This window comes from Panthera uncia, chromosome F1 (genome assembly GCF_023721935.1).
Source record: "Panthera uncia isolate 11264 chromosome F1, Puncia_PCG_1.0, whole genome shotgun sequence".
Lineage (NCBI taxonomy): Eukaryota > Metazoa > Chordata > Mammalia > Carnivora > Felidae > Panthera > Panthera uncia.
Window position 1 is genome coordinate 62,272,260 of NC_064813.1, and position 25,715 is coordinate 62,297,974.

At 55.6% G+C, this 25,715-nt stretch overlaps 4 protein-coding genes across 6 annotated transcripts; 2 read left to right on the top strand and 2 right to left on the bottom strand.

Moving 5' to 3' along the window:
- Positions 1-6,717: 6,717 nt before the first annotated feature.
- NR1I3 (nuclear receptor subfamily 1 group I member 3) lies at positions 6,718-11,570 on the top strand. 2 transcript variants are annotated; one of them, XM_049634631.1, is made up of 8 exons: positions 6,718-7,451; positions 7,876-8,006; positions 9,129-9,298; positions 9,511-9,650; positions 9,920-10,065; positions 10,162-10,278; positions 10,399-10,555; positions 11,441-11,570. In XM_049634631.1, the coding sequence occupies exons 1-8, from the start codon at positions 7,207-7,209 to the stop codon at positions 11,568-11,570; spliced, it is 1,236 nt and encodes a 411-aa protein (XP_049490588.1). In that variant the 5' UTR covers positions 6,718-7,206. The 2 variants fall into 2 exon arrangements, with proteins under 2 accessions (XP_049490588.1, XP_049490587.1); XM_049634630.1 differs by having other exon boundaries at positions 6,719-7,451; positions 10,450-10,555.
- Positions 11,003-16,127, bottom strand: TOMM40L (translocase of outer mitochondrial membrane 40 like). Of its 2 annotated transcripts, XM_049634626.1 has the most exons (11): positions 15,444-16,127; positions 14,970-15,221; positions 14,612-14,679; positions 14,233-14,325; positions 13,849-13,950; positions 13,599-13,704; positions 13,294-13,416; positions 13,101-13,177; positions 12,787-12,889; positions 12,324-12,429; positions 11,003-11,215 (listed from the first exon to the last, which is right to left on the bottom strand). In XM_049634626.1, exons 2-11 carry the CDS (start codon positions 15,082-15,084, stop codon positions 11,134-11,136), a joined length of 975 nt encoding a protein of 324 aa, XP_049490583.1. In that variant the 5' UTR covers positions 15,085-15,221; positions 15,444-16,127; the 3' UTR covers positions 11,003-11,133. The 2 variants fall into 2 exon arrangements, with proteins under 2 accessions (XP_049490583.1, XP_049490584.1); XM_049634627.1 differs by lacking the exon at positions 11,003-11,215 and having other exon boundaries at positions 11,980-12,429.
- A 1,699-nt stretch (positions 16,128-17,826) lies between these two features.
- APOA2 (apolipoprotein A2) lies at positions 17,827-19,380 on the top strand. Its single transcript, XM_049634628.1, has 4 exons — positions 17,827-17,845; positions 18,017-18,092; positions 18,326-18,458; positions 19,209-19,380. Exons 2-4 carry the CDS (start codon positions 18,041-18,043, stop codon positions 19,324-19,326), a joined length of 303 nt encoding a protein of 100 aa, XP_049490585.1. The 5' UTR covers positions 17,827-17,845; positions 18,017-18,040; the 3' UTR covers positions 19,327-19,380.
- A 1,750-nt stretch (positions 19,381-21,130) lies between these two features.
- On the bottom strand, positions 21,131-25,258 carry FCER1G (Fc epsilon receptor Ig). Its single transcript, XM_049634629.1, has 5 exons — positions 25,104-25,258; positions 22,280-22,371; positions 22,073-22,108; positions 21,660-21,680; positions 21,131-21,523 (listed from the first exon to the last, which is right to left on the bottom strand). Exons 1-5 carry the CDS (start codon positions 25,150-25,152, stop codon positions 21,461-21,463), a joined length of 261 nt encoding a protein of 86 aa, XP_049490586.1. The 5' UTR covers positions 25,153-25,258; the 3' UTR covers positions 21,131-21,460.
- Between the last annotated feature and the right edge of the window lie 457 nt (positions 25,259-25,715).

The window sequence follows — 25,715 nt, forward strand, 5'->3', positions numbered from 1 at the left end:
CATCAGTGGCATGTTTGTTTGTCTGTTTTTTTTTAAAAAAGACTGGTTGGTGAATAGGGAAGCTACAGGAGATGTGTAGGGCCTTGAATATCAGAATAAGGAACTTAAACCTGACCTTTGTACAAACAGCATTTTTAGATTATTCTTCCAGAGGAAACAGGGCTGATCTGGCAAGAGAAAGGTGAGGAGCAGGGAGAGCAAGATGGGGATTTTGCAGTTGGACAAAATATGAGTCTGGGGGAGTGTAGGGAAAGTGACAGAAGAGAAGGGAAGTGTTTGAACCGGAACCTGGGGGACCAAACAGAATAAAGCAGACTGAGACTGGAGGTTTGGCTCAAACCCGAACACCTGAGTGAGGTCAGCCACATGTCAGATGCGAACATGGCAGGTAGGAACGGCTCAGAAGCCAGAATGGAGTCAGGAATCAGACTAGAAGCCTAATGAGTTTCCCGTCGGAGAACCAGGATAGCAAAGGATGATTAGCTGTAAAAGACAGTGACTACAAGGGAAACAGGAATGCGTCCCGGTGACATCATGGAACCTGGAACTGCTAGAAAATGCCTAGTATAAGGTGGGTGTCCATTAAATACCTGCTAAGTGAATGCAGTCACAAATAATAACATGTGGAAAGAGCGTGAGTTTGGAATCAGACCGTAATGCATGTCCTTTTTCTTCATTCCATAAGCATTTATTATATGGGCCTGGCATATACAAACCCTCAGGGTCTGAAAAACGAAAGAAAGAGGCCACTGTTGGCTTCAACGACTCACAGTTGATTGACAGAATCTGAAAGAAACAATTGCTCAGCAATGTGTAAGTGGTGTGACTGATAAGTGTGTGCAGAAGTGTAGCTCTGACCCGCAGTCTCCCAAAGGCAATCTCTGCGCTTGGGGGCCTGAAGGGCCATGTGGATCGGGAGGACCAGGGAAGTGGTGGGGGGGTGGGGGGTGATGCTTTGGAAGCTGAGGTGTGTATGGCAACTCCAACCAGACAGAATAACAAGGGCTCGTGTTCAGGGGTGAGTGAGCCCAGCTTGTTCGGGGATCTCTAAGTGTTCAAGCACCTCTAGAGCCAGAATGTGATGTGTTAGATCAGGAGAGGGAAGTGGGGTTGGAATAGATGAGACCAGAGTGACAAACAGGGGCCAGACCGCAAAGGACTGTGTGTGACATGCTAAAGAGATTGGCTTTTATCCTGAAGGTGATGGGAAGCAAATGAAGAATTTTAAGCAGGAAAGAGACATGATCCAATTTGCATTTTAGAAATAGCAACAGCATAGAGGATGGGACAGAAGGAGATGGCACTGGGTGTAGGAGAATAATTTAGCAGGCTACCACAGTAATAAGTAGAAAGTGATGAGGGTCTGAACTCAGCTTCGAGGTAGTGGGCATGGCAGGTCAAGAGACAGGAGTGACCGGCACGGCATGTGATCATTTTCAGGGAGGGAGGGAGAGAAAGGAGGCTGGGTGACTCCCCAGCTTCTGGCTTGGCATCTGGGAGCAGGTGGCAATGGAGAGGAAGGAAAGAAGGAGGGTAAGAGGACGATTATGTGTCAACTTCCTTCCTTGTTCACAACAGACCTGGCGAGTGGGCGTTATTAACCCCCTTTTCCAGATAAGAAGACTGAAGTTCAGAGAGTTTAGCCCAGTAGGTCATAGCCAGCAGAGCTTTTTTTTTTTTTTTTTCCCCAGTCCCTGGGACAGGAATGTGGGAAGAGGGTAAGGACCCCAGTTAACCCTGAAAGTCTGCTCAGCATGGATGTGAAGGGCCTACCACAGCGGCTCCCAGCCTCAGTCTGCTTCGTGGGGAAGACCTTAAGGCTGGGAGCACTTTTTTTTTTTTATTGATTCAAGTAATCTCTACACCCCACATGGGACTCAAACTCACAACCCGAAGATCAAGAGTCACATACTCTTTCATCTGTGACAGCCAGGTGCCCCAAGGCTGGGAGCACGTCTTTTTTTTTTTTTTTTTTTAATTTTTATTGATTCAAGTAATCTCTACACCCCACATGGGACTCAAACTCACAACCCAGAGATCAAGAGTCACATGCTCTTTCAACTGAGACAGGCAGGTGCCTCAAGGCTGGGAGCACTTCTGTACATAGAAGACCAAGCTCAGAGACGTGTGTCCCCAAGGCAACTGCCAAAAGAACAGGGCTCAGGGTGGTCCCTGGGCCCCAGGAGAAGGGGCAGCCCTGGGCCCGAGCATCCTTCCACCAGCCTGAACTCCTCCCTAAGCATCTAATACCCATCCAGGAGGAGGAAGTCAGCCTCCCTTCCCTTGTCTGGGATTGGCCCAGCCTGATGAATTCAGACTCTCATGGAGCTGGGTCTCAGTGATGTCAAATAATCACAAAAGTAACTCAGCTAGCACGAGCCTAGTCAGAATTTGAACCTAAGTCTTATGACGCCCAAACTCACGCTCTTTCCACTTTCTCGTGCTGGGATAGCCACCAAGTTGGGTAACATAGAAGTTAGTGGGAGTCGACAATGATTTTCTTTTTTCTTTTTCAGTATTATTTTATTTTTTTTCCTTTTCTTTTCAGTATTATTAAGATATAATTGACAGATAACATTGTATAAATTTGAGGTGCACAACATCATGATTTCTTCGTACACGTACGGTGAAATGATTCACCTGACAGCGTTCTAAATTCTTTTCCTTGTAATGAGAACTTTGAAGATCGACTCTCTGAGCCACCTTCGAATGTACCATATGGTTAATTATAGTCACCATGCTGTGAATTTTTTTTTATCGTATAACTAGGCGTTTGTACCTTTTGACCAACTTCACCCAATTCCCGCACCACCTCCCCCCTCCACCTCTGGCAACCAAAAATCTGATCTCTGTTTCCATGAGTTTGTCTTCGATTCCACAGGTAAGTGAGATCCTATAGTAGCTGTCTTCCTCTGACTTACTTCGCTTAGCATAATGCCCTCAAGTTCCCTCCATGTTGTTACAAATGGCAAGATTTCCTTCTTTTTATGGCTGAATAGTATTCCACTGTGTGTGTGTGTGTGTGTGTGTGTGTGTGCGCGCGCGCGCGCTCACATCATTTTCCATGTATCTAGTGATAGACACCTTTTTTGTCTTCGCTGTTGTAAATAATGTTACAATGAACAAGGGGGTGCATGGATCCCTTCAGGACAGTCATGTTGTTTCCTTTGGCTATATACCCAGAAATAGAACTGCTGACTCATATGCTAGTTCTATTTTTAATCTTTTGAGGAGCCTCCATACTGTTTTCCATAGTGGCTGTGAATTTACATTCCCACACACAAGGGTTCCCTTTTCTTCACATTCCCTCCACCATTTGTTGTCTCTTGTCTTTTCGATGTTGGCTCTGACGGGTGTGAGGTGATACCTCATTGTGGTTTTGATTTGCATTTCCCTGTTGATCAGCGATGCGGAGCACCTTTTCATGTACCTGTTGGCCATTTAAACATCTTCTTTGATCTTTGAGAAAATGTCTACCTCGGTCCTTTGTTCATTTTTCATTGGATTATTTGAGGGTTTTTTCTATTGAGTTGTTTATATATTTTGGATATTAACCCCTTACGGGATGTGTTCTTTGCAAACATTTTCTCCCATTGTGTAGGTCGCCTTTTCATTTTACAGATGGTTCCCTTTGCTGTGCAGAAGCTTTTTAGCTTGACATAGTCCTACTTGTTTATTTTTTGTTTTGTTGCCTGTGCCTTGGGTATCGTAGAGCTCCATTGTAAGACCTAATGAATTTGAGATGCCCATGTGACACCCAAATAAAGACATCTAATAAACTGGTGGGTCTACTGATCCTCCTGTACGTTATTTAAACTCTCTGAGGCTTAGTTTTCTCTTCCGTAAAATGGTGATATTATCTATCTGGTAGAGTTAACGCTCACTGAGAATAAATTAATGGAGCGATGGATGCCTAGCCTATTATATAATTTTTATCACACAACTTAGAGCTCGATTCTTTCCTGTAAGATGTAGGAGTTCAATTTGTTCGTGCACGCTCCATAATTAGACAATACATTCCTCAGTAATAGGGACCTTCTCTTTTGTCCGTCCCAATAAAGTGTCACCACAGAGTGGGCACTTAATAGCTTCCAGCTGTAGAAATGGATAGAGGCCCAGGATGCAGGACCGTGTCCTCCTCCAGCCATCTCTTTCCCAGTGGGTGGAACCAGCATCCATTTCATCACTGGTGCTAGAAACCTGAAGTTCTGTTGAACTCCCCTTCCTCTTTCTCCGGGCAGACAGTCTAACAACACCAAGTTCCAATGATTGCATCTCTGGGAATTTCTCAAAACCCTCTCTTCCTGTACGTCTTCCCACTGTCCTAGCTCAGGCGTAATCTTCTCCCAGTTATGGGACAACAATAGCTTTCTTACTGGTCTCTTCGCCTCAGGTCCGGCCCCGTCAAATCCATCTTCCAAACAGCCAGCAAAGAAAGATATTTACAATAAGATAGATCTATCCAGAATAGATAGCCTAATGTCACTTCTCGGCTTCCCCTTTAAAAGCTTTCTGGGGGCGCCTGGGTGGCTCAGTCGGTTGAGCATCCGACTTCAGCTCAGGTCATGATCTCACAGCTCATGGGTTCGAGCCCCACGTCAGGCTCTGTGCTGACAGCTCAGATCCTGCTTCAGATTCTGTGTCTCCCTCTCTCTCTCTCTCTCTCTCTCTGCCCCTCCCCCGCTGGCGCTCTCTCTCTCTCTCTCTCTCTCTCTCAAAAATAAACATTAAAAAAAAAAAAATTTAAAAGCTTTCTGATGGACTCGAGGCACCTGGGTGGCTCAGTCGGTTGAGCATCTGACACTTGATTATTGGTTGAGCTCAGGTCATGAGCTCAGGGTCGTGGGATCGAGCCCCATGTCAGGGCTCAGCGCAGAGCCTGCTTAAGATTCTCTCCCTCAAATAATAAACAAACAAACAAATACAAGCTGTCTGGCGGACTCAAGCTGCTTAGTCTGGGAGACAGGAGGTCCCCTGCAAACTGGCCCTGCCTGTGTCTCAGCCTCCCAGCCCACCTCTCCAGAATTCTCTCCTCCCACCTCCAATCTGAAGGGCCAGGCTCCTGCGAGAGGGAGATATTTGAGGTTCAGCCACACCCACTTTTGGGTCTGGCTTCGTGAACTTCCGCAGGTTGTGCCCTCTGCCTGAGCTGCATTTTGCTGTCACCTGACTCCTCGGTCCCCTTTCCAAATCGGCTCAGTTGTCACGCCTCCAGGAAACCTTTCCTGCCTCCTCTTCAGCACCTTTTTGCCACAGCGGACTTAGGTGCCCCTCACCTGTGGTCCCATATGCTCTGTGCACAGCGCCGTCCTTGCTCTGACTACGTTTCGCTTTATCTGTGCGAGGGTCTGTCTGCCCCACTGGCACATGTAAATTCCATGAGGACAGAAGAACATCTCAGTCATCACAGATCTTGGGAGTATGTGTATATACATATACATTTATTCATATATACATATTTATTCACACACACACACTGTTCACACTTGTGAAAATATTCTTTTTTTTAAGTTTTTTAAATGTTTATTTATTTTTGAGAAAGAGAGAGAGACAGAGCACGAGCAGGGGAGGGGCAGAGAGAGAGGGAGACACAGAATCCGAAGCAGGCTCCAGGCTCCGAGCTGTCAGCACGGAGCCCAACGCGGGGCTCGAACTCACAAACTGTGAGATCGTGACCGGAGCCGAAGTCAGATACCTAACCGACTGAGCCACCCAGGTGCCCCGAAAACGTTCTTCAATGTTGATGGAGCACCAGACAACTCCAGTGAAGGCTCCAACTTGTGATTCTTTTTTATTTATTTTTTACACAGCAGTTTACTAAAGCAAAAATATATATTCAAGGTGGGAGAGTGGGCAGGTTCCCAGAGGTGGAACTGGCCCCTACTTTTGATTCTTAAACTTATTAATTCGAAGTCCTTCATCTGGAGGCACCTGGGTGGCTCGGTCGGTTAAACATCCAACTCTTGAGATCAGCTTAGGTCCTGATCTCACTCTTGTGAGACTGAGCCCTACATTGGGCTCTGTGCTGAGCGTGGAGCCTGCTGGGGATTCTCTCTCCCTCCCCCTGCCCCTCCCCCTGCTCACATGCTCTCTCCCAGACAGGACTGAAAACATAATTCGCAGGACCCACTAAAAACCAGAAATGCAGATCCCCTTGTTCAAAAATCGTTAAGAATCTCAAGACAGCAATGGCAGAGCATCAAACCAAACCCAAGGCTCCTCTGAGCCCAGGGTCTTGTGTGACTGCATAGGTCACATGCCCATGAAGCCAGCTCTGGTACAAGGGTCCTCAAATCAACCCTAACTACTACCTCTAATGTGTTAGGGGCCACTCTGATCTGATTCTCAGCCCTCCCTAGTTAGGAAGCGTGGACCTCGTTAGCTCTTTGCATACACTCTTCGTTAGACCCTGGTCTCTTTTTAAGAACTTTCACTTTGGGAGCCTTGTGCCACCGTTACGCCCACCCTTTTACCGTCGTCATACTGCACGTGAAAAAGCGTGCTCTGTCTCTCCCTCTCCTTTCCCAGTTTGTCCAAGATCCACGTTCAGGGGCGGCTTACAGATCTAGCCTGAAGCTAGCTAGTAAGGAAGATCTCCACGGGTCTGATGAGAAGCAGCTTCCAGGGAGTCGTGAGGGTCCCCACCCCCACCAGTGTCCCGCCCCATGTGCCAGCAACCTGCACCCTGGGCATGCTGGGAAAACCTCCCACCCAGGCCTTTGCCCTGGGTCCAGAGTCTGTGCCCTATCTAGGTAGTCACTGGGAACCACTGGAGGCCACCCACAACAGAAGTGCCTTGTTTTCCAGGTGTGGAGGGCCATACTCCCTAACTCCAAACCCTGGCAGCGTGGAAGTTTGGGGAGAGGTGTCCCACACCAGATGCTGAGCCCTGCAGGTGACTGGCCCAAGAGTAGCAGGTAGGACATCTTTGGGGGGAGGCAGAGTCTAAAAGCAATAAAGTACAGGGGCGCCTGGGTTGGGGGCGGGGGGCTCAGTCGGCCGACTTCAGCTCAGGTCACGATCTCCCGGTTTGTGAGTTTGAGCCCCGCGTCGGGCTCTGTGCTGACAGCTCAGAGCCTGGAGCCCGCTTCGGATTCTGGGTCTCCGTCTCTCTCTGCCCCCTCCCCCACTTGTGCTCTGTCTCTCTCTGTCTCTCAAAAATACGTAAATGTAAAATAAATACATAAAAGCAATAAAGTACAGATAATGCAGAGGGTCAGATCCAGGGCGGGTTCGGGAAGGGGGTCTCTAAGAGGGGGAGAAGGGGGTCAAGGGTACCAGGAGCTGACCGCTGACCCTTCCCACATTCAGGGGCCCGTGACGGCCACTCCAACATCTGAAGCCATGGCCAGTGGGGAAGACGAGCCGAGGAACTGTGCGGTGTGCGGGGACCGAGCCACAGGCTACCACTTCCATGCCCTGACTTGTGAGGGCTGCAAGGGTTTCTTCAGGTGAGAGCCCCCCTCCCCGTAGAAGCAACCTCCCAAACCGCCTGCCGGGCAGCCTTTAAGCCCCGGCACGTGCGCGAGCTTGTCCAGCTACAACCCTCCTGCATCCCAGAGCCCGACTACCCCGTGGCCAGCATGTCCTATCTTGCCAACCTCAACACTGAGCCAACAGGTGATACGATAACAGAGGAAAGGCCGAGGGTTTGTGCTATGGACACAACCCCTTAGTCGAGAGTGCTGATCCCGTGCCCTATGGAGATGCTTGCGTTGTACGCTACCCCCTCCCCCCCCCAGGGATCCTTGGGCACAGCTCAGATTAGCCTGCGTCACCGCCGATCCTTTTAGACCACGTCATCTCAGACCCTCACGTCGCCACCCGTTCGCTGCCATCCCCTCCCGCCCTCCCAAACGTCTCTGTCTCCCACAGACGAACCGTCACCAGAAGCACTGGTCTCACCTGCCCCTTTGCTGGACGCTGTGAGGTCAACAAGATCCAGAGACGTCACTGCCCAGCCTGCAGGTTGCAGAAGTGCCTGGATGCTGGCATGAAGAAGGACAGTGAGTTGGCCCCTCCCAACACAAGCATCCATGGACCAGGTCTCTCGGCCTTGCCCTTGGTCCCACAGCGTGTACGTCACACAAGAAGAGTAGGAACAAGTCCGACGATGTTACTATTCCGCCCAAAACCCCAGCGGCTCCTCGTCCGCCTTACGGTCCGTGACCCCACGATCCTCTCCCTCCTACTCTTTCCGCCTGGCGCAGCCCATCACGACCACACTCCAGCCACGCAGTGCGGCTGTCAAACACACCCCTCGGGACCCGTGTGATGGCATTTGTCGTCCCCTCCACCAGGAATCTGCTTGCCCCAGATGTTCACGTGGCTTGACCTTTCTCTTCTATGTTTCACATATAGTGCCTGTCACTCAGTAGGTACTTGATAACCGTTCATCACTTGCTGTCATTTCTCCGCGCCAGGTACCCAGGCTATGCTCCCCACAGATAGTCTCCCCGGGGCTCGCAGAAGTCAATGTGCCCCGGGTTCGCTCAGCTACAAAGCTACACCATCTGTATTTAATCTCTTCTGTCTGACTCCCAAGGCCTTGCTTTTTCCATGACATCACACGACTTTTCCATACGGAGCAGTGGAAAGGAAACCGTGGAAGTTAAAAACAAACAAACAAAAAAATTCAAGCTCCGTCACTTAAGTGTTTGTGACCTTGGACCTGTCACTGGGGTGTCAGCCTGCTCATGTCTCTGAAAAACACGGATAATAACACCCGCCCTGTCTACCCAGAGGGTTACTGCATCCAGGGAGATTTAACCTCAGAACCCTTGAAATGAGAGCGCTATATGGAAACATACGGTGACGTTTTAGGCATCCAGGGCCCTCCCTCGTCAGTGTTGGCCCAGGAGCCAAACATCTCCCTTCACGACGACCCCCTTACCCTCCACCCTTCCTTTCTCCGCCGCGGTGCCCTCTCTTCTGCCGCAGGGCCCGGCAGGACGGAAAAGTGGCCAGGAATCCCCTGCGGCCCGGAGCCTCGAGGATTTCAGCCAAGCCCTCCCGCCCCACATCCTTCACCCTGCTGGGTACCAGAGGGGTCCCGGACGTGGGGCTGGCAGAGACATGTGCTCTGGGCTGGTCTCAGTGGCTCTGTCATCTGTGTTCCCCGGACACAGTGATCCTGTCGGCAGAGGCCTTGGCGCTGCGGCGAGCAAAGCAGGCCCAGCGGCGCGCGCAGCGAGCACCCAGCCAGCTGAGCGACAAGCAGAAAGAGCTGGTCCGGACTCTCCTGGGGGCCCACACCCGCCACGTGGGCACTATGTTTGACCAGTTTGTGCAGTTCAGGGTGAGCCTTGACAGGCTTCGGGCCGGAAGGTGACCAAAAGGGTGCCCAAGGGGGGCTGACCCGAGGGAGGGGGCTGTGTTCCAGGCACCGATACGGAGGACGAGGCTTCTCCAGAACCCCCGGTGTAGACAGACGCCTCAGCCCAGCGCCCTTCCAAGCCAGGGCCTGAGCGGCCTAAAGAGAGCCTCTCACTGAGGCTCTGATCTCTGCAGCCTCCCGCTCATCTGTTCGTCCGCCACCAGCATTTGCCCGTCTCGGTCCCTGTACCGCCTCTGCTGACGCACTTCGCAGAGATCAACACCTTCATGGTGCAGCAAATCATCAAGTTCACCAAGGATCTGCCCCTCTTCCGGTACGTGACCTCCCCTTACCCTTCAGGAAGAAAACACTCCAGGAAGTCATAATCCCCAGACGCACGCCAAAGGAAAAAAAAAAAAAAAAATGTCCCCCCCCCCCCCCCCCCCAATCACCCACCCTGCATCCTGTCCGAGCACCAGGTCGTGAATCCCCAGCTTTGTTTTTAAGTATCTCCCTCAGAACCTGGGGGGGGGGGGGGGGCTCCTCTCCCTGTCTGAAGTTCAGGGCGGAGCCTGAGGTGCTCTCGTCCCCTGCTCCCCACAGGTCCCTGCCCATGGAGGACCAGATCTCCCTTCTCAAGGGAGCGGCTGTAGAGATCTGCCACATCGCCCTCAACACCACCTTCTGCCTCCAAACACAAAACTTCCTCTGTGGGCCACTCCACTACGCGATAGAGGACGGAGCCCACGGTGAGACGGCGCTAGAACCGCAGAGGGCACGTGCCCTTCGAGGTATGGTGTGCGGCCAGGTGACCCGAAGGATCCTAAGCCTGGCGTCTCCCACAGTGGGCTTCCAGGAACAGTTTTTAGAGCTGCTCTTTCGCTTCCACGGGACCCTGAGACGACTCCAGCTCCAGGAGCCCGAGTATGTGCTCATGGCCGCCGTGGCCCTCTTCTCTCCCGGTGAGCGTCCCCAAAGCCCAGAGGGGTGCCTCCGCCTCTGCCCCCACTCCCAGCCCCGTGAACCCACCCACGACCGGGGCTCTGTCTTCAAACCCAGCCTGGGCCCGTTCCGCATGGCAGGCCCGCGCCCGACCCCACCCGTCCTTCCCCGCCACCCCCACCTCCTTCCAGACAGGCCTGGGGTTACCCGGAGGGAACAGATTGATCGTCTGCAAGAGGTGATGGCACTGACCCTGCAGAGCTACATCGAAGGCCAGCAGCCAAGGCCTGGGAGTCGGTACGGGGGACCCCGGGGGGGCTGGAGGCTACGCCAGGCCACGAAGGCGAGGGAAACGCTGAGCTCAGGGGGAATGCTTTTACTGTCCCTTCCTGTGGGAAACCGGGTCCCTCGGGGGCTCGAGTCCTTCCCTCGTGCCTCATCTAGTTCTGGCATCCAAAGTGCTCCTACGGGCGTTTCACCTGATTTTTTCCAGATTTTTTTTTTTTTTTTATTCGGTAGAGATGCAAAGTAGGAGCTGGCAGGCTCTGTATAACAGCATTCCTGAGATTGATGACATCCAGTGTCTCACCCGTCCCCTCTCCAGGCTCAAGCAGCCGGCCAGGTCTCTCTCGTTCGCTCTCTTTCCTTGGCCCTTCCCCTTCTCTCCGTTGGGCCCATTAATGTTTCATTCATTCCCCCTTGAAGTCAGGGTCGTTCAGTTTCATGGCCCAGGCCGGTCCCCTGGCCCAAAAGTCCGTGATCTATTCAGGCTCTGAGGCACACTCCCCTTGTTCTCGGCTGTTCCTCAATGAGCCGGTTTGGCCAGGAGAGGGATGCTTTACACCATAGGACACACCCACCTTCTAGAACCTGCTCTAGGAGACCCGATCCACAGACTCCACACAGGTGACGTCCTGGCCACATCTGGGGCTTTCTTCACACTTGGCCCTCAGACCTCTGGGTTCAAGAAATACGGCATGGTGAGAGAGGAAAGTGTCAGAGGACCCCCTCGGGGACCTTTTGGAATTCTGGATAAATTCGTCCTACCAGAGCGTGATTTTCTCTAGGGGTCAGACCTAGCTTCGCCGAGGGACAGTTCAGGGGCTCAGGACGTCAGGGCAAGACTCTCAGCTACCTTGTTCTCCTCCTCTTTCCCTGGTGACCCCACCGCTTCCTCCAAAGGTTTCTGTATGCGAAGCTGCTGGGCCTGTTGGCCGAGCTCCGGAGCATTAACAACGCCTTTGGCTACCAAATCCGGCACATCCGGGGGCTGGCCGCCATGATGCCACTGCTCCAGGAGATCTGCAGCTGAGGCCCCAGCCCATGTGGACACACGGGACTGGGGAAGGGGGAAATACTGGGGCCAGAGGTTGGGAGCGGTAGAAAGGGAGCCCAGTGGTTGCAATGAAAGACCAAAGCGATAACTGCCTCTTCATGCAGTCTTGGGGGCCGTGGGGGAGGACCACGGGGACAGAGTTGTTCTCCGGAAGCACAGAAAATGAGGAAGGAGGGAGCCTCGGGGCGAAGAGGTAAAGAAGCGCCTTCCGGGAAGTGAGGGTGGGGCCCACTTTCCCAGGGCAAAGATTTAGCCCTTCGGCCCTCGGGAGACTCTGGGATGGAAAACAGGACGGGGAGCTGATCCCATGCAGACTTTTCTGCTCTGAAGAGGAAGACGCTGGGAGCTTTAATCGACAGGGAGATGTAGAAGGTGGGGGGGGGAGTGAGGGGAGAGAAGTCAGCCAGACAGACCCCCTAATCCTTCTCCCTCAGTCCAGAGCCACAAGAGCACAGGAAGAGGACGCCGGGGGGGGGGGGGGGGGGGTGGCAGAGGTCGGAGCCTCACGCCAGCCCCTCGGCAGCCGCCCCTGCGGCAGCCCCAGTTCTGAGGAGGGCACGGCCCTGTCCGCCACTCTGCTCCTGGGACCTAGAGGTCACCCAGCAGGGTGGGCTCTGGAGAGGGGCCTAGTCTCTGGCCCTCGGGCACCTGACTCGGAGGCTCCAGCTTCAGCGGGTGCCGGCTCTGGGACAACCTCAGCCCACAGTGATGCTGAACCCACAATGGAACCTGTTCCGCCAGTGGTTGAGGAAGGCTCCGAGGGCTAGGGTGACAGGCAAGGGGGGCATCTTCTTCTCCAGCACGGCACCCACACACCAGTTACTGTCCACCAAGCCTGTGGGGGAACGGAATGTAGACCGGGTTAGGTATTTATTTTTTTAATTTTTCTTAACGTTTATTTATCTGGTGGGGGGGGCGGGGCGAGAGAGAGAGGGAGACACAGAATCCGAAGCGGGCTCCAGGCCCTGAGCTGACAGCACAGAGCCCGACGCGGGGCTCGAACTCAAGAACCCCGAGATCATGACCTGAGCCGAAGTCGGACGCCTGACCGACTGAGCACCCCCCCCTCAGGTGCCCCTAGACCGGGTTATTTAACAGGCTTGCAGAAAGGGGTCAGAAGGAAGGCGGACCTTCCCTCCCTCGGTCCCCCCAAGCCCTCGGCACCTGCGAATGCCGTCCGAATGACCCTCACCTCTAAACACCATGTTGGCCTGGGGCAGAGTCAGGTGGTAACCAAAGGAGAAGGTTGTGTCTTGTAGCCTCGTGTTTGCCTCAAACTCCACCCCGACCTGAACCTGAGAAGCAGGGCAAGGGTGGGAGAAGGATCTGTCTCAGTGAGGCCTCGAGGAGCCCTGACGGGGGACCTGCGGGATGAAGGCAGGCGGGGGGAAACGTCTGTGCCGTGTGGGTAGGAAGAACAGTAGGCCAGCGGGGCCCGTGGCCGTCTGGAGGGGTCAGAGTTCACGACCGACTTGCGGGGGCAGAAGATGGCGTCGGTAATCTCACCTGTTCGTTGGCCCTGTGGTAATAACTTGCATGGGCCCCACCTGATCCCACATTCAACGTGGCCACCCAGTGCAGGGCTGTCGAAACCAAAGGGGAGGAGACGAGGGGCGTTACTGTAGCAGGACACGGGCCAGGAGCCCTCGCCAAGGCCGGCATTGCCCCTCCCCATCGCTGCTCCCCCCTCACCCCATACCCGAGTACTTCCCAGCCAGGGTCAAGATGGCCCCCTCTTCGCCTGGCCGCCGGTGATAAACTAACTCTCCTCCCAGCACCAGCCGATGGGTGAGGCTCTGCAGGAAGTGAGCGACCATGATCACTGCGGGGTAGTGGAGACACATGGCATCGGTCACAGGGACAACGTCCGGGCCTGCTCCGCCGCCCCGGCCCACCCAAGAACTTTCCAGTCCCCGATCTGCACAGACGACGACGACGACGAGGCCTAGCCAACGTTAGCAAGTGATCGGCCAAGATCAAAAGAACCCTGTGCCAATTCCTCACCCGACTCCCCAATCAGGTCAGGATTCCCCAGGGTCAGAGTAGCCGTGTAGTCATCTCCTCGATACTCGCCATCGAACTGCCACGTCAGGAACTTGGCCTGCTGCGTCTGCAGCGGGGAGAAAAAGGAGTGAAGCCTTCCTCCTCCTTCGCGGTCACCGGGGGCCTCCGCGCCTCTCGCTGGAGCCCCCAGAGCGGGACACCCGTGGAGGAGGACAGGCTTCAGCGGATAGAGGCGGGGACCATGGGTCACCTGGAAGACAGCCTTGGCTCGGAGCCGCTCTGCCAGGAGGAGCAGGACCTGGGCGTTGAGGCTGCCGCTGCTGTCCATATCCCCTACCACAGTGGGGAACACCTGTTGGAGAGGGTCCCCGGTAAGACCCAGCTGGTGGGGGGCACCACTCCGCCTCCATCCAACTCGCTAGGATTTCTTTAACAGTACCCAGCGCCCCCTGGTGGAGCCACAGAGGTAGACTTCTTCTCGCGCCACCTTTCCCCACTCTCTCCCCTTCAGAGGAAACACGGAGAAGCAGGCGCCCTGGACGCTCTTCCCCATAACACACGCATTTCCTCCTCCTCTAGGCCCGGGTCCCGGCTGGGCTTTCAGGGAGATGACCCGGGCGTGAGGAGTCCTCACCTCGGTGGGGCTAAGTTGCCAGTCCCCCGCGTAGGCCGCGTGGAGGTGATAGCCTGGCAAGCCCAGAGCACTCATATGCACGGTGTGAGCCACCTGAGGAAAGAGAAGTCACTGGAGGAAAGCGTTCCTGCCGATTTCAACCCCCTCCCCCCCAGCTGCTCCCCAGCCAGATGGCCTTTTAAGAATCCCAAAGATTCAACATAGCCAACACCAGACAAAAAGCAACAAGTCCCACAGGCAAGGGAAGCAGGGAGAGCCCCACATCCTCCCTCATTTGTCCCATAGAGCCTGCTTAAGGCTTGAGTACAAAAGGCAAGGAGGAGAGGACCCAGGGATAGGCGGGGAGGGATAGTGAGGAGGGCCAGAGAAGTGGGAGCACCTGGAAATGGCTGCTCAGAACCTTGTTGACAACCAGCTTCACTCCCTCCATCTGTGCTGGGAACACATCTGAAGGGGGTGGAGGGGAGGGGAAGGGGAGGAATAAGCACAGACAAGGCACCCCTACCCCCAGAGGTAAGTCTCCCCTTCCAATCCCATAGAAAGCACTTGGGAGGATCTGACCTCCTTTCGAGTCCTATCACGAAATGCTCCACTCCATTCAGGCACGGGATCCTCCCAGGGGCTGGATGCCCCGGCTGTGATCTCCCTTTCCTGCTCCCATCACTGGACACCCAGCATTCAGGGCCCTCCCCTGCTCTGCCCCTTCAACTTGAGACACCCACATGCCAAGTTCTCACCTTTGCATAGCCGGTGCAGCTCATCGAAGCTCCCAGGGTTGGGCAGAGGTTCCTCTCGCCGGGGGCTCCGGCGGGGCAAAGCCCCCATCGGTGCCAGGCCCAGCGTGTTCCCCATTTCAGTCCAGAGGACAGGGGAGGGGCCGGGGTTAGCCTGAGAAAGGACGCTATTGCTCCCTCTACCCCCCACGGGCCCCACCCCCCCATCATCCGACTCCCCAGTCCCAGAAACTTCCACATGGTCCGACGCTACACCTGGAACAGGAAGAGTGGGGAGAGGGCGCCGGTGGGGAGATTGAACCCCAGACACCCCCACACTCCCGTCCCATCTTCGATCCTTCACCCCCACCTGTCACCCCCTCCCCTCCCCCATTCTCTAACCCTAGCTCCCACACAGACCTCACCCAGCTTCCCAGTCTTTCTGCTCTCCATTCCTAGGCCCCAAGGCGAGGCTTGCAACGAAGCAGTAGCTCTTACCGTCTCAGACCATCCTGCTGCCCCCTTTCCCCCGGCACACCCCGGTCATCTTGATGGGGGCAGCCATCTTGAGTGATGGCAGAACTGCGGCTTCACGCTGCATTCCCAGCGTGGTCATCCACGCCATCTTGGAATCGGGCAAAAAAAAGGCATCAAAGATCCGACCGACCCTCCCTTGATTGGGCCCCGCCCAATCGATAAAAAAAAAAAAAAAAGCTGCCTCCCTCTCCCCGCGGCCAATGGGAGAGGAGGAAGCGAAGGAGTGACAGACGCAGGTCCAGGGAGCTCCAACCCAGGCACTGCAGAGGCGGGCGGGACTTGATTGGTAGCTCCTTAGACTTACTCAAGTGGATGGCCTTAGATCGCCCGGCGTCTACAAGGTCGGGGGGAGAAAAGCTGTGAGCGCACAAGACACTAGAGGGAGCATCTTGGAACTTGGGCCACTTTCACCCTACGGCCTGGAGACCCGTTTTGTGAAGGGTGGCGGACGGAATGATTGTGAGGACTTCATTCGCACCCTGGTTCCTATGGCTCCTGGGTGCCCCCACCTCGAACCCCTGGGGACTCCTGACAGCCCTCCCCAGTACAGCACAGTACACAGTGCACCTCCAGATGAGTACTGCTCGCGAGTACTGCTCTCCCTGGAACATGGCCCCACACCTGGAGGTCTACACCTCCCCAAGTTCACCTCTCCCCAAGTTCACCTTCTAGTTCTCTTGGCGGAAGGGAAATGGGTGGGAGTTGCGGTGAAAGGAGCAGGGGCTGCAGCCTTCCTACTAACGAAACCATTTCCTGAGTTAGGCATCCGACTGGGGCTCAGGTCATGATCCCACGGTCGGTGAGTTGGAGCCCCCGCGTCGGGCTCTGTGCTGATGTCTCGTTGGAGCCCCCGCGTCGGGCTCTGTGCTGATGTCTCGGAGCCTGGAGCCTGCTTCCGATTCTGTGTCTCCCTCTCTCTCTGCCCCTCCCCCGCTCACGCTCTGTCTCTGTCTCTCTCTCTCAAAAAACAAATAACACATTTTTAAAAATTAAAAAAAAAACCCTATTCCCTAAAACAGCTGCCCCTATGGGTTAATTCCCCCCCCCCCTTCCCCCGTGGCCCAGGGGTTGTTGGCAGATAAAATCTGTTGGTCCCCAAATGAACTCCACTCCACAGGCAGGGACAGTCCATGGAGGGCTCTTCAAGTACTAGGCATTCCCCAGAGGAATAATTGAAGATGGAGTAAGAATTTGGGGCCCCCCGGTCACTTCCCCCACTAGCCCTCACCTCTCCGACCCCTTCTCTCCTCCCTCACAATCAGAGCTGGCAACGGGGGGCTGGGGCCTTGGTCAGAGGGATGCCGTGGCCCCTGCTGACTCACATTGGCTGACCACCACTGGAGAATGGCCAGGGAACTTCGTTCGACCTTTATCCTTGGTAGAGGACTCTCGTTCACTTCCTTTCTTGCCAGGGCCCGCCGTTTGGGAAGGAGAAGGCAGAGGCTACTTTCTGAATTTGTCTTATTGGGGGTGGGGTGTCCTCATGTATCAGCAGTCTGGAGGGTCATTCTGGGCTCTCGTGTTTTCTCCCCCGTCTTGTCACACATTAACTGAACACTGGAGAGAGGCGATCATACCTGCCCTTTGGCCCGTCCCAGGACTCTCCTAATCCTCGTTCCCCTCACCCCATCCCCTGATTTCTACTCCTTTCTCCTTTCTTCTGTTCCCAATTCCGGTCTGCCAAGTCAAGGGGATGATTCCGCGGAGAGAAAATCTACCCACGATGGGACGAAGTTACCAACGGCTGCTGCTGCGGGCTTCATATGTCAGGGCTTCCCAGGGGAGACTAGGAACCCTTCCTGCAGCATTCATTTTTTAAACACATTTTTGTAATGTTGATTTTTGAGAGAGACACAGCACGAGGGAGGGAGGGCCAGGGAGAGAGGGAGACGCAGAATCCTAAGCAGGCTCCAGGCTGAGCTGAGCTGTCAGGCTGAGCTGTCAGCACAGAGCCCGACGCGGGGGTGGGCGTCGGGACCACAAGCCGCGAGATCATGACCCGAGCCAGAGTCAGACGCCCAACCAACTGAGCCACCCAGGGGCCCCCCTGCGGTATTCAGATCCGAGGACTGCCAGCCCCAGACCCCAAAAGAGTGAATGTTGAATAAGCCTGGAGTGTATCCCCTTGGACTCCACTAAGGCCTGCCTCCCCATGCCCCGCCCCCCCTCACCATGAGTCCCCCACGTGCTTATCCTCTCCTCCCCCATTTCTCTGACTTGTTTACTCCAACATGGCCCCTGCCCCATCGGGTCCTTCCACAGTCCTTATCACCTGACGGGGGGGCGTGGGGAAGCAGCAGTATATATAGCCCCTGTCTCCCCAGTCAGCAGGCACAGACAACGAGGACACACACACTGACCCGGTAGGGGAAGGGAGCAAGGGGTGTGGTCGGGATCCAAAGGCCAGGTTTTAATTGTGGGAAGGGAGGGAACCCGGTCGGAGTGGGTACTTAAGTAGCCATCTCCCGGGAGGGGCTGAAACTGAATGAAGCTCGTTCCGCTTCAGCCCCTCCCCTACCCCCACTTGTTTCCAGGCCACCTTCCCCACTGTCACCACCATGAAGCTGCTGGCAATGACTGTGCTACTCCTCACCATCTGTAGCCTTGAAGGTGGGTGTGGTACAGAGAGGGGTCCCGAAGAAGGAGAAGGTGCTGGGGGTCGTAGCTACCCATCTGGCTGTACTCCTATGCCCCGCTCTAGCCACCAGAGAGCTCAAAAGATAGATCGTCCCCCCTCTAAAGCTCCTGGAGCTGGGTACCCGTTTGGGGAGGGGCCTGAGAGCTCATTGATGGGTATCCAGCTAAGAAGGTATGTGCGCGTGCGTGTGTTTCCGTGCGTGCAGGGGCTTTGGTGAGGAGACAGGCAGAGGAGCTGAGTCTACAGAGACTGGTCTCTCAGTACTTCCAGACGGTGACTGACTACGGCAAGGACCTGGTGGAGAAGGCCAAGGGCCCAGAGCTTCAGGCCCAGGCAAAGTAAGTTTCAGTGAAAAAGGTTCAGGGGACACCTGGCCGACTCAGGAGAGCATGCAAGTCTTGGTCCCTGGATTGTGAGTTCAGGCCCCACATTGGGTGTAGAGATTGCTTAAAAATAAAATCTTTAAAAAAACAAAGAAAGAAAGAAAGAAAGAAAGAAAGAAAAGAAAAGAAAGAAAAAAGGCGGGGGAGGGGGTGGTGGTGGTCAGGAACCAGGGAGCTATAGAGAGAAAGAAGGGAGGATCAAAGGTTGCACAGAAAACTGAGCTCAAGGGTGGGGGTTAGGGAGGATTAATTTTTTGTTTTGTTTTGTTTACTGTTTGTTTATTTTTGAGAGAGAGACAGAGTGCGAGCAGGGGAGGAGCAGAGAGAGAGGGAGACACAGAATCCGAAGCAGGCTCCAGGCTGTGACCTGTCAGCACAGAGTCCAACGTGGGGCTCAAACTCACGACCTGTGAAATCATGACCCGAGCCAAAGTCAGATGCTTGACCAACTGAGCCACCCAGGCGCCCCAGGGAGGATGGGGTTTAAGTGGGACGGAAAGATTCCTTCACCACCTCATAGGTCCCATCGACCTCTTGGACAGGCTTTGAATTTCAGTCTCTAGGGTCTGTTCCTCTGCCCAGGGGAGGGCTTGTGGTCATGACAGGATGGACCAGGCACTAAAGTCTGGGGAGCTGGGTCTCATCTCCCACCACCCACAAGGCCCCTGGTCTCTCACACTGACCTCTAATCCTCTGAATACACAGGGCTTACTTCGAGAAGACCCAGGAGCAGTTAACACCCCTGGTCAAGAAGGCTGGAACTGACCTGATTAACTTCTTGAACAACTTCATGGACCTCAAAGCACAGCCTGCCACCCAGTGAGGTGTCCAGACCACTGTCCTCCACCCCCAGCTGGGCCCTGGAACTCCCACTGGCCAGGCCTAGAGCCCTCTCCCAACCCGCCCCTTATTTTCTACAATAAATATTGAAGGAGTCAGGTGTGAGCCTGGTGCTTTGGGAGACCGGGAGGAGTCAGGGAATCGGTGAGGGGAGAACAGAGAGATGGGCTCCCACTGGGAGAGGGGTTCGGTGAGAGGAGAGGAGGGCTGAAGAAAAAAAAGGGGGAAAAAAAGGGGGGGGGGGGGGGGGGTGGGGGGAGCTCTGTCTGGGATTCTTCTGCCCACAAGCCTGGGAACTGCTTTGCAGCAGACAGAAGAGCCTCTGCATTGCACAATCTCTCACCTAGACCCCCTGTCTGGGGAACAGCCCTTCCAAACCCCTCCCCCACTATTACACGGGTGCCGTTCACAGAACTGGCCAGGGAGCCAGACCTGAAACTAGCAGACAGGATAGCCAGCTAAGGTCTCCTGGATTAAATCAAAATGGGGTGGAAATCAGGCCGGGCCGACGTGGGACACTCACACACCAGAACGCAGGGCAACGAAAAGTAGGCGTGTTCCAATAAAAGTTCGCTCCCACTTTGCATGTCAAACAGTTACCTTCCGGTCGTGGCTCATTTCTCGCATCTCCTCTGAGATCACGGTTTCCCCAGCCGCCCGCGCTGGCTCCACGTTCTTTGGCGGATCGATCAGCCTTTTCAGTCTGGCCTTCGAGGCCCTCACAACTCATGGTTATTTTCCTCCCTCTCTTTCCCAGTTTCTGGTTTTTTCTCACGGGGTAAGATGTGTGGGGACAAAGAGGTCTCAGTCTGTCACTTGCAGGATGACCTCGGACAGGTTAATTACCTTCAAAGAGCCTGAACCCCCTCCCTGCCCCCCCTCCCCCACCGGGTTACTGACCAGATCAAATACTACAAATAAGCTGGGAAACACTCTCAACAGGGTGAGTCGCCGCGTGGTGCACAGTCTTCCCCGACACGGGGAGTGCCAGGGTAGTCCTACTCTGACAGGGCTTCCGGGTCACAGGTAGGAGTCGCAACATCTGGTGGGATTCAGATACCACAGGAAATCCTGCCCTCCTGGCACAGCCACAAGCAGGGCGGGGACTGACAAGGGTGAAGCCCCGGCCACCCACCTACGTGCTCGGAGGAGCTGCCCTCCCCCCATCTAGACCCAATTTGCTCCCCTTTGCTTCACCCGCCCGCACCCCCGGCCCGGCCCTCTGAGGTCCCTCTTTGCCCCAGACGCACCGAAAACCCACTGTTCCCGTGAAACCTTCCAAGGCTCTGTCACACCATTATCCTGCATGTTTGGTTTTGGCTTTTCAGCCACGCCACTGCCCACGTATGTGTGTATTGCGGGTTGTCCCCACGCTGTTCCCTGAAGCCCACTCCGATCTGGGGGAGGGGGGCAGCGGGGGGAGGGTTGGACAGTCAGGCTTCTCCACCACCCGACCTTGGTTCAGTTGCCAGACACGGAAAGCGGGTGCGGGCGTCGTTTCTTGGGTTCCAATGTTTCTAAATGGGCCCAGACTCCCAACACTTCACTCCCTGTTCGAGCTCCGTACCAGAGAACCTGGGGCCGGGGGGTCTCATTCCTGCCCACCCCCCGGCCCCGGCCCCAGCCGCCACAGTCAGCTTTCGTCCCTTTGTCCAGGCAAGGGTCAGCCTGATGTCTGTTGGATTGTGAGCTCTGTAAGGTCAGGGGCTGTTTACTTAAAAATGGTATCTTCAGAACCCAGCCTAGTGCCCAGTGGAGGCTGAATAAATATGTGGTAAATGAACGAGTAGGGTCCAGTCTGTGGCGGCTTTATTGGTGGTCCTCTCTTGTCATTGTCGAGTGGGGGTTGGAGGCGGGAAAGAGAAGGGGGAGGAAAGGAGGGGAGGCGAAAATATAAACGTTCATGACTAGCATCTGAGCACAGGTCTTCGACGGGGAGGAAGAACCAGTGTGCACGTTAACGGAGGGGGGGGGGAACGGGGGGGGGGGGGGGCGGGCATAGCATCATTGCAGAGACGGGTCAGCTGGCATTAACGGGAGGCATGTGTGACGCCGACCATGAGGGCTAGGAGGAGAACAGGCGCGGAAGGATGCGGCCAAGGGCATCTGTCCTAAAGTTACTGGGGTGGTTTCTCATGCTTCAGGGTCTCATAAGTCTCCTGGTTCCGGGTGCTCAGGCCCTGGGGTCGGAGGTCAGAGGATGGTCAGGGCTCCCACCCACCCCCACAGACCCCATGTCTTCCAACAGTCACACAAAATCCCACCCTCTTCTGCCGACTTCCCAGGGCTGGGGTGGAGGGAGACAGGGTCACTCACCGTGTAAATGCCATCTGATTTCTGCGGAGGCAAAAGGGGCAAAGGCATTAGAGACCCACCCCTCCTTCAGGGTCCCGCGGCAGCGTCGTCCCCTCCCGGGGAGGTGGCAGGCCCCTGGGGCGGGAGGGTCCTCGCAGCGACACTCCAGGGCAGGAACGCCACGTGCCCACATGGCCACCAACGCACATATACACACCACATCCAACCCGCCCGTGCTCATGGTCACTCTCCACGTGACCCTCCCTTGTCACCTGCCGAATATTCCACTCGTGACTTGGCTAGGGATGGGGTGTGGGGGCGGGGGCTCTGAAGCTCGTGCCGGTCCGCACCCAAGACTCACGCCCTCCCGGAGGCCGCGGACCCCGAGGCCGAGAGGCCGTCAAACCGACCCCCACGCGTGGAAGGGTCCCTACCTCATAGCTGGCTATCGCCGCCTTCCGCACCTGGATCTAGAGTGGGGGAAAGGTAATCAGTAACAGTGGAGTTAGTGGCCCAACCCCGTCCCTCCGAACGTCGTGGGGAGCCCCTGTCATTCCCGCTCCTCAAAGCCCTGCTGCTCGGCCAGCCCTCCCATGCCTCTTGCCAGCCCTCTCCCCCCTCCGAGCCTCCCCCAGCCTTACCTTGAGTCGGCAGTAGAGCAGGGTGAGGACAATACCATACAAGAACAGGATGGCATCCAAGATATAGCAGAGCTGAGGCTCTCCCAGGGCGGCTGAGGGGATAGAGGGGGCCCGAGGGGTCGGGGCATCAGGGAAGATCTGGCACCAGGGGACAGAAGGGAAAGGGCTCCGGCAGGTAGGACGGGGCCTGGCGGGGAGGCTCCGAGGAGAGAGACACTGGAGCTTCCTCTCTGGATCCTATTCCTCGGCTTACCCTCTTCTCCCTCGCACTAGGGCAGGGCTAGGACAGGACGCATGGGGGGTACCACTTCGATGGCGCCCTACAGGTAGGTGCTAAGAGCCGAGCCCCCTGGGTTCGCGCTGTCGGCTCCTCAGGCGCCACTGAGCACTTCACAGCCCTCAAGGGACTTATCTGAGTTCACTGGGCTGAGACCGAAACCTCAGCCCAGAGGGGCAGGGTGACGGACAGGCGGTGACAAATTTCACTGAAGAAACCACAGGAGTGTCTCTGCTGAGTCCTGTGACCTGTGGCTGAGGGCTGGACAGGAAGGATGTGAGCCGGGGAAGGGAGGGAAGGCAGCTATTGGTTATCCCTGAGCCCCAGCCTCATCACCCTCGGGCCCACTGCAAGACACGTCGAAGTGGAAAAACAGGTGTCTGCTCTCCTAGGCCTCACAGATCCCGATGGCTCTGCGCACGGCCGGGAGAGCGTCTCGGCCCAGCCTCGGCGGGATGACAGCAGGCTGGATTCCGCGTCCGGACACTTGCCCTGTTACTCACTCACCCTGGGCCTCGGAGAGAGGAAGTTTTGTGCAATCAAAAAAAAAAAAAAAAAAAAAAATCAAACAGCGGGGTGCCTGGGTGGCTCAGTCACTTAAGCCTCCGACTCTTGATTTCGGCTCAGGTCACGGTCTCGCGGTTGGGGAGTTTGAGCCCTGCAAGGGGCTCCGTGCTGGTGGTGGGGAACCTGCTTGGGTTTTTTCTCTCTCTCAAAATAAATACAGAAACTTAAAACAAAAATCAAACAAGGATGGGGGGCGGGGGGCGCCTGGGTGGCTCGGTCGGTTAAGCGTCTGACTTCAGCTTGGGTCATGACCTCAAGGTTCGCGGGTTCGCACCCGGTGTCAGGGTGTGCTGACCGCTCGGAGCCTGGAGCCCGCTTCGGATTCTGTGTCTCCCTCTCTCTCTGCCCCTCCCTTGCTCATGCTCTGTGTGTCTCCCTCTCTCAAAAGTACATAATAAAAACTTAAAAGAAACAAATAGGGTCTGAGCACCAGCCCCCGTCTGCCCTCAGCCCCTATCTGAAGGGCTCGTGGGCACACGAGTGAGGTCAATGGAGTAATTTCTATGCCCTGACGCGCTTTCACGCAATACCGCGTAAATCTCAAAACTACCCCGTGGAGGGGGGGGGAGGGGGGGGAGACATCGTGGTCGCCATTTTACAAATGAAGAAACTGAGGCTGGAGAGAGCTAAGTAACTCCTTGAGGGCCAGAGGATGAAGGGAGAGAGCTGGAGCTCAACTCCAGGCTCTCTGCTGTCAGAGCTCGTGCCCCTCCCTCTGCCTCAGTGCCCCTGCTCCGTTCTTGCCTCACGGCAGCATGCTGGCAGTCATGGAATCCCTCCCTCTCTCCGCTGCACAGGGGTGCTGCTGGACACCCCCCAATCTTTCAATGTCCCATCTCCCTGACGTTTCACTCAACCCCTCCTCCCCAAGCCTCAGCGGCAACCCTCTTCAAAAACCATACACACAGGCGGCCCAAAGCGAGCGAGGGTTGGCGGATCAAGAAACTGAGTGACCGGGGCGCCTGGGTGGCTCGGTCGGTTGAGTGTCCGACTCCGGCTCAGGTCAGGATCTCACAGTTTGTGAGTTCGAGCCCCGCGTCGGGTTCTGTGCTGACAGCTCAGAGCCTGGAGCCTGTTTCAGATTCTGTGTCTCCCTCTCTCTCTCTGCCCCTCCCTTGCTCACACTCTGTCTCTGTCTCTCAAAAATGAATAAACATTAAAGAAAGAAAGAAAAAGAGAGAGAGAAAGAAAGAGAAATAAAGAAAGAGAAAGAAAGAAAGAAAGAAAGAAAGAAAAAAAGAAAGAAAGAAAAAGAGAGAAAGAAAGAAAGAAAGAGAAAGAACGAAGGAATGAACACTGAGTGACCGGAAAGAAAGAAAGAAAAAGAAAGAAAGAGAAAGAAAGAAAGAAAGAAAGAAAGAGAAAGAAAGAACGAACACTGAATGACCGGAAACCTAGAGCTGCTGAGAACTCCCCACATCTGCCCCCATCTCTTGGCCGGTGCTCAGGCCTCCGGAGCCGGACATCGAGTGCTGCCCACACTCATGGCGGCTGTTTGCAGAATGGTCTACGCCAGAGATGGCCCACGGAGGCAGAACACGGGTCTATTTTGGTTGTCCTTGCCTCACTCCCAAGCCTAAGGACGGGCTCCCGCCTTCCTGAAGGGGCTCTGTCAGTATCGTTAACCAGCTAGAGATCACCTCCCGGCGGACCGGCCCAAAGACACCACACAGGAAATGCTGATCATGGGGAAGGGAGCTTCTCCCCAGACCAGCCCTACATCACACAACCATTCCCTGCCACACTGAAGCCTTGCCCGCTATCGATCCTAAAGAAGTCCAGACCACAAGGGAGGGAACCAGGACTCTCGCACCCCGATGGGGACCAGACGGGACCAGCCTCGAGGTCTCGGTGTCCATCTGAGCCCCGCGCCCACCTGCCCGCCACCAGCCCCCCTCTGCCCCTGCCTCGGCCCCCAGACGCGTGCCCTTGACTCCCAGCCCGGAGCCCGGCTCGCGGTCCCGCACCAAACCAGCTCACCTGCTTGTTCCACCGAAAGGAGGACGATCAAGAGCACAGCTGGAATCATCTTGGGCCGGAGCTGAAGGGCGGCGAGCCGGGGATCGGACGCGCTGCCAGCACTGTGCAGCTGTGCTCAGCGAGTGGCTCCCTGACCACAGAGTTCCCCCCTTCCTGCCCCGCCTTCCCCCAGCTTCGGCCCCTTCCCCTTCCTGCATTAGAGCCCGGGCGGCTCCCGGAAGGGCCGACGGAGGGAGCTCGATATGGGCTCTCACGCCTCAGGCCTTCAGTGACCAGGCCCCTGCCACCAGGGGAAAGGGGGACTCCCGCGCTTGAGAAAGACCGCGTCCACCCGCCGTCACCCCCGCCCTGTTCAGATACATCTGGAATAAACCGTCCCTTCGAATTCCCTGAGAGCCCACCACAGCCCTTTCCCTTGCATATGACGCTTGACCCAGGACTTGGGCAGAGGCAGAGGGGTTTACCAATCTGTGTAGGCAGCGAATTCTGGGCAGGGGGGAACCGAGAGGAAAAGAGGAAACGGGGAATGGAGAAGTGGGAAGGACAAGAGTCAGAGAAGGGGGTGGCGAGGAACAGGAAAGACTGCCAAGAACCGAGTCTCAGACAGAAGAG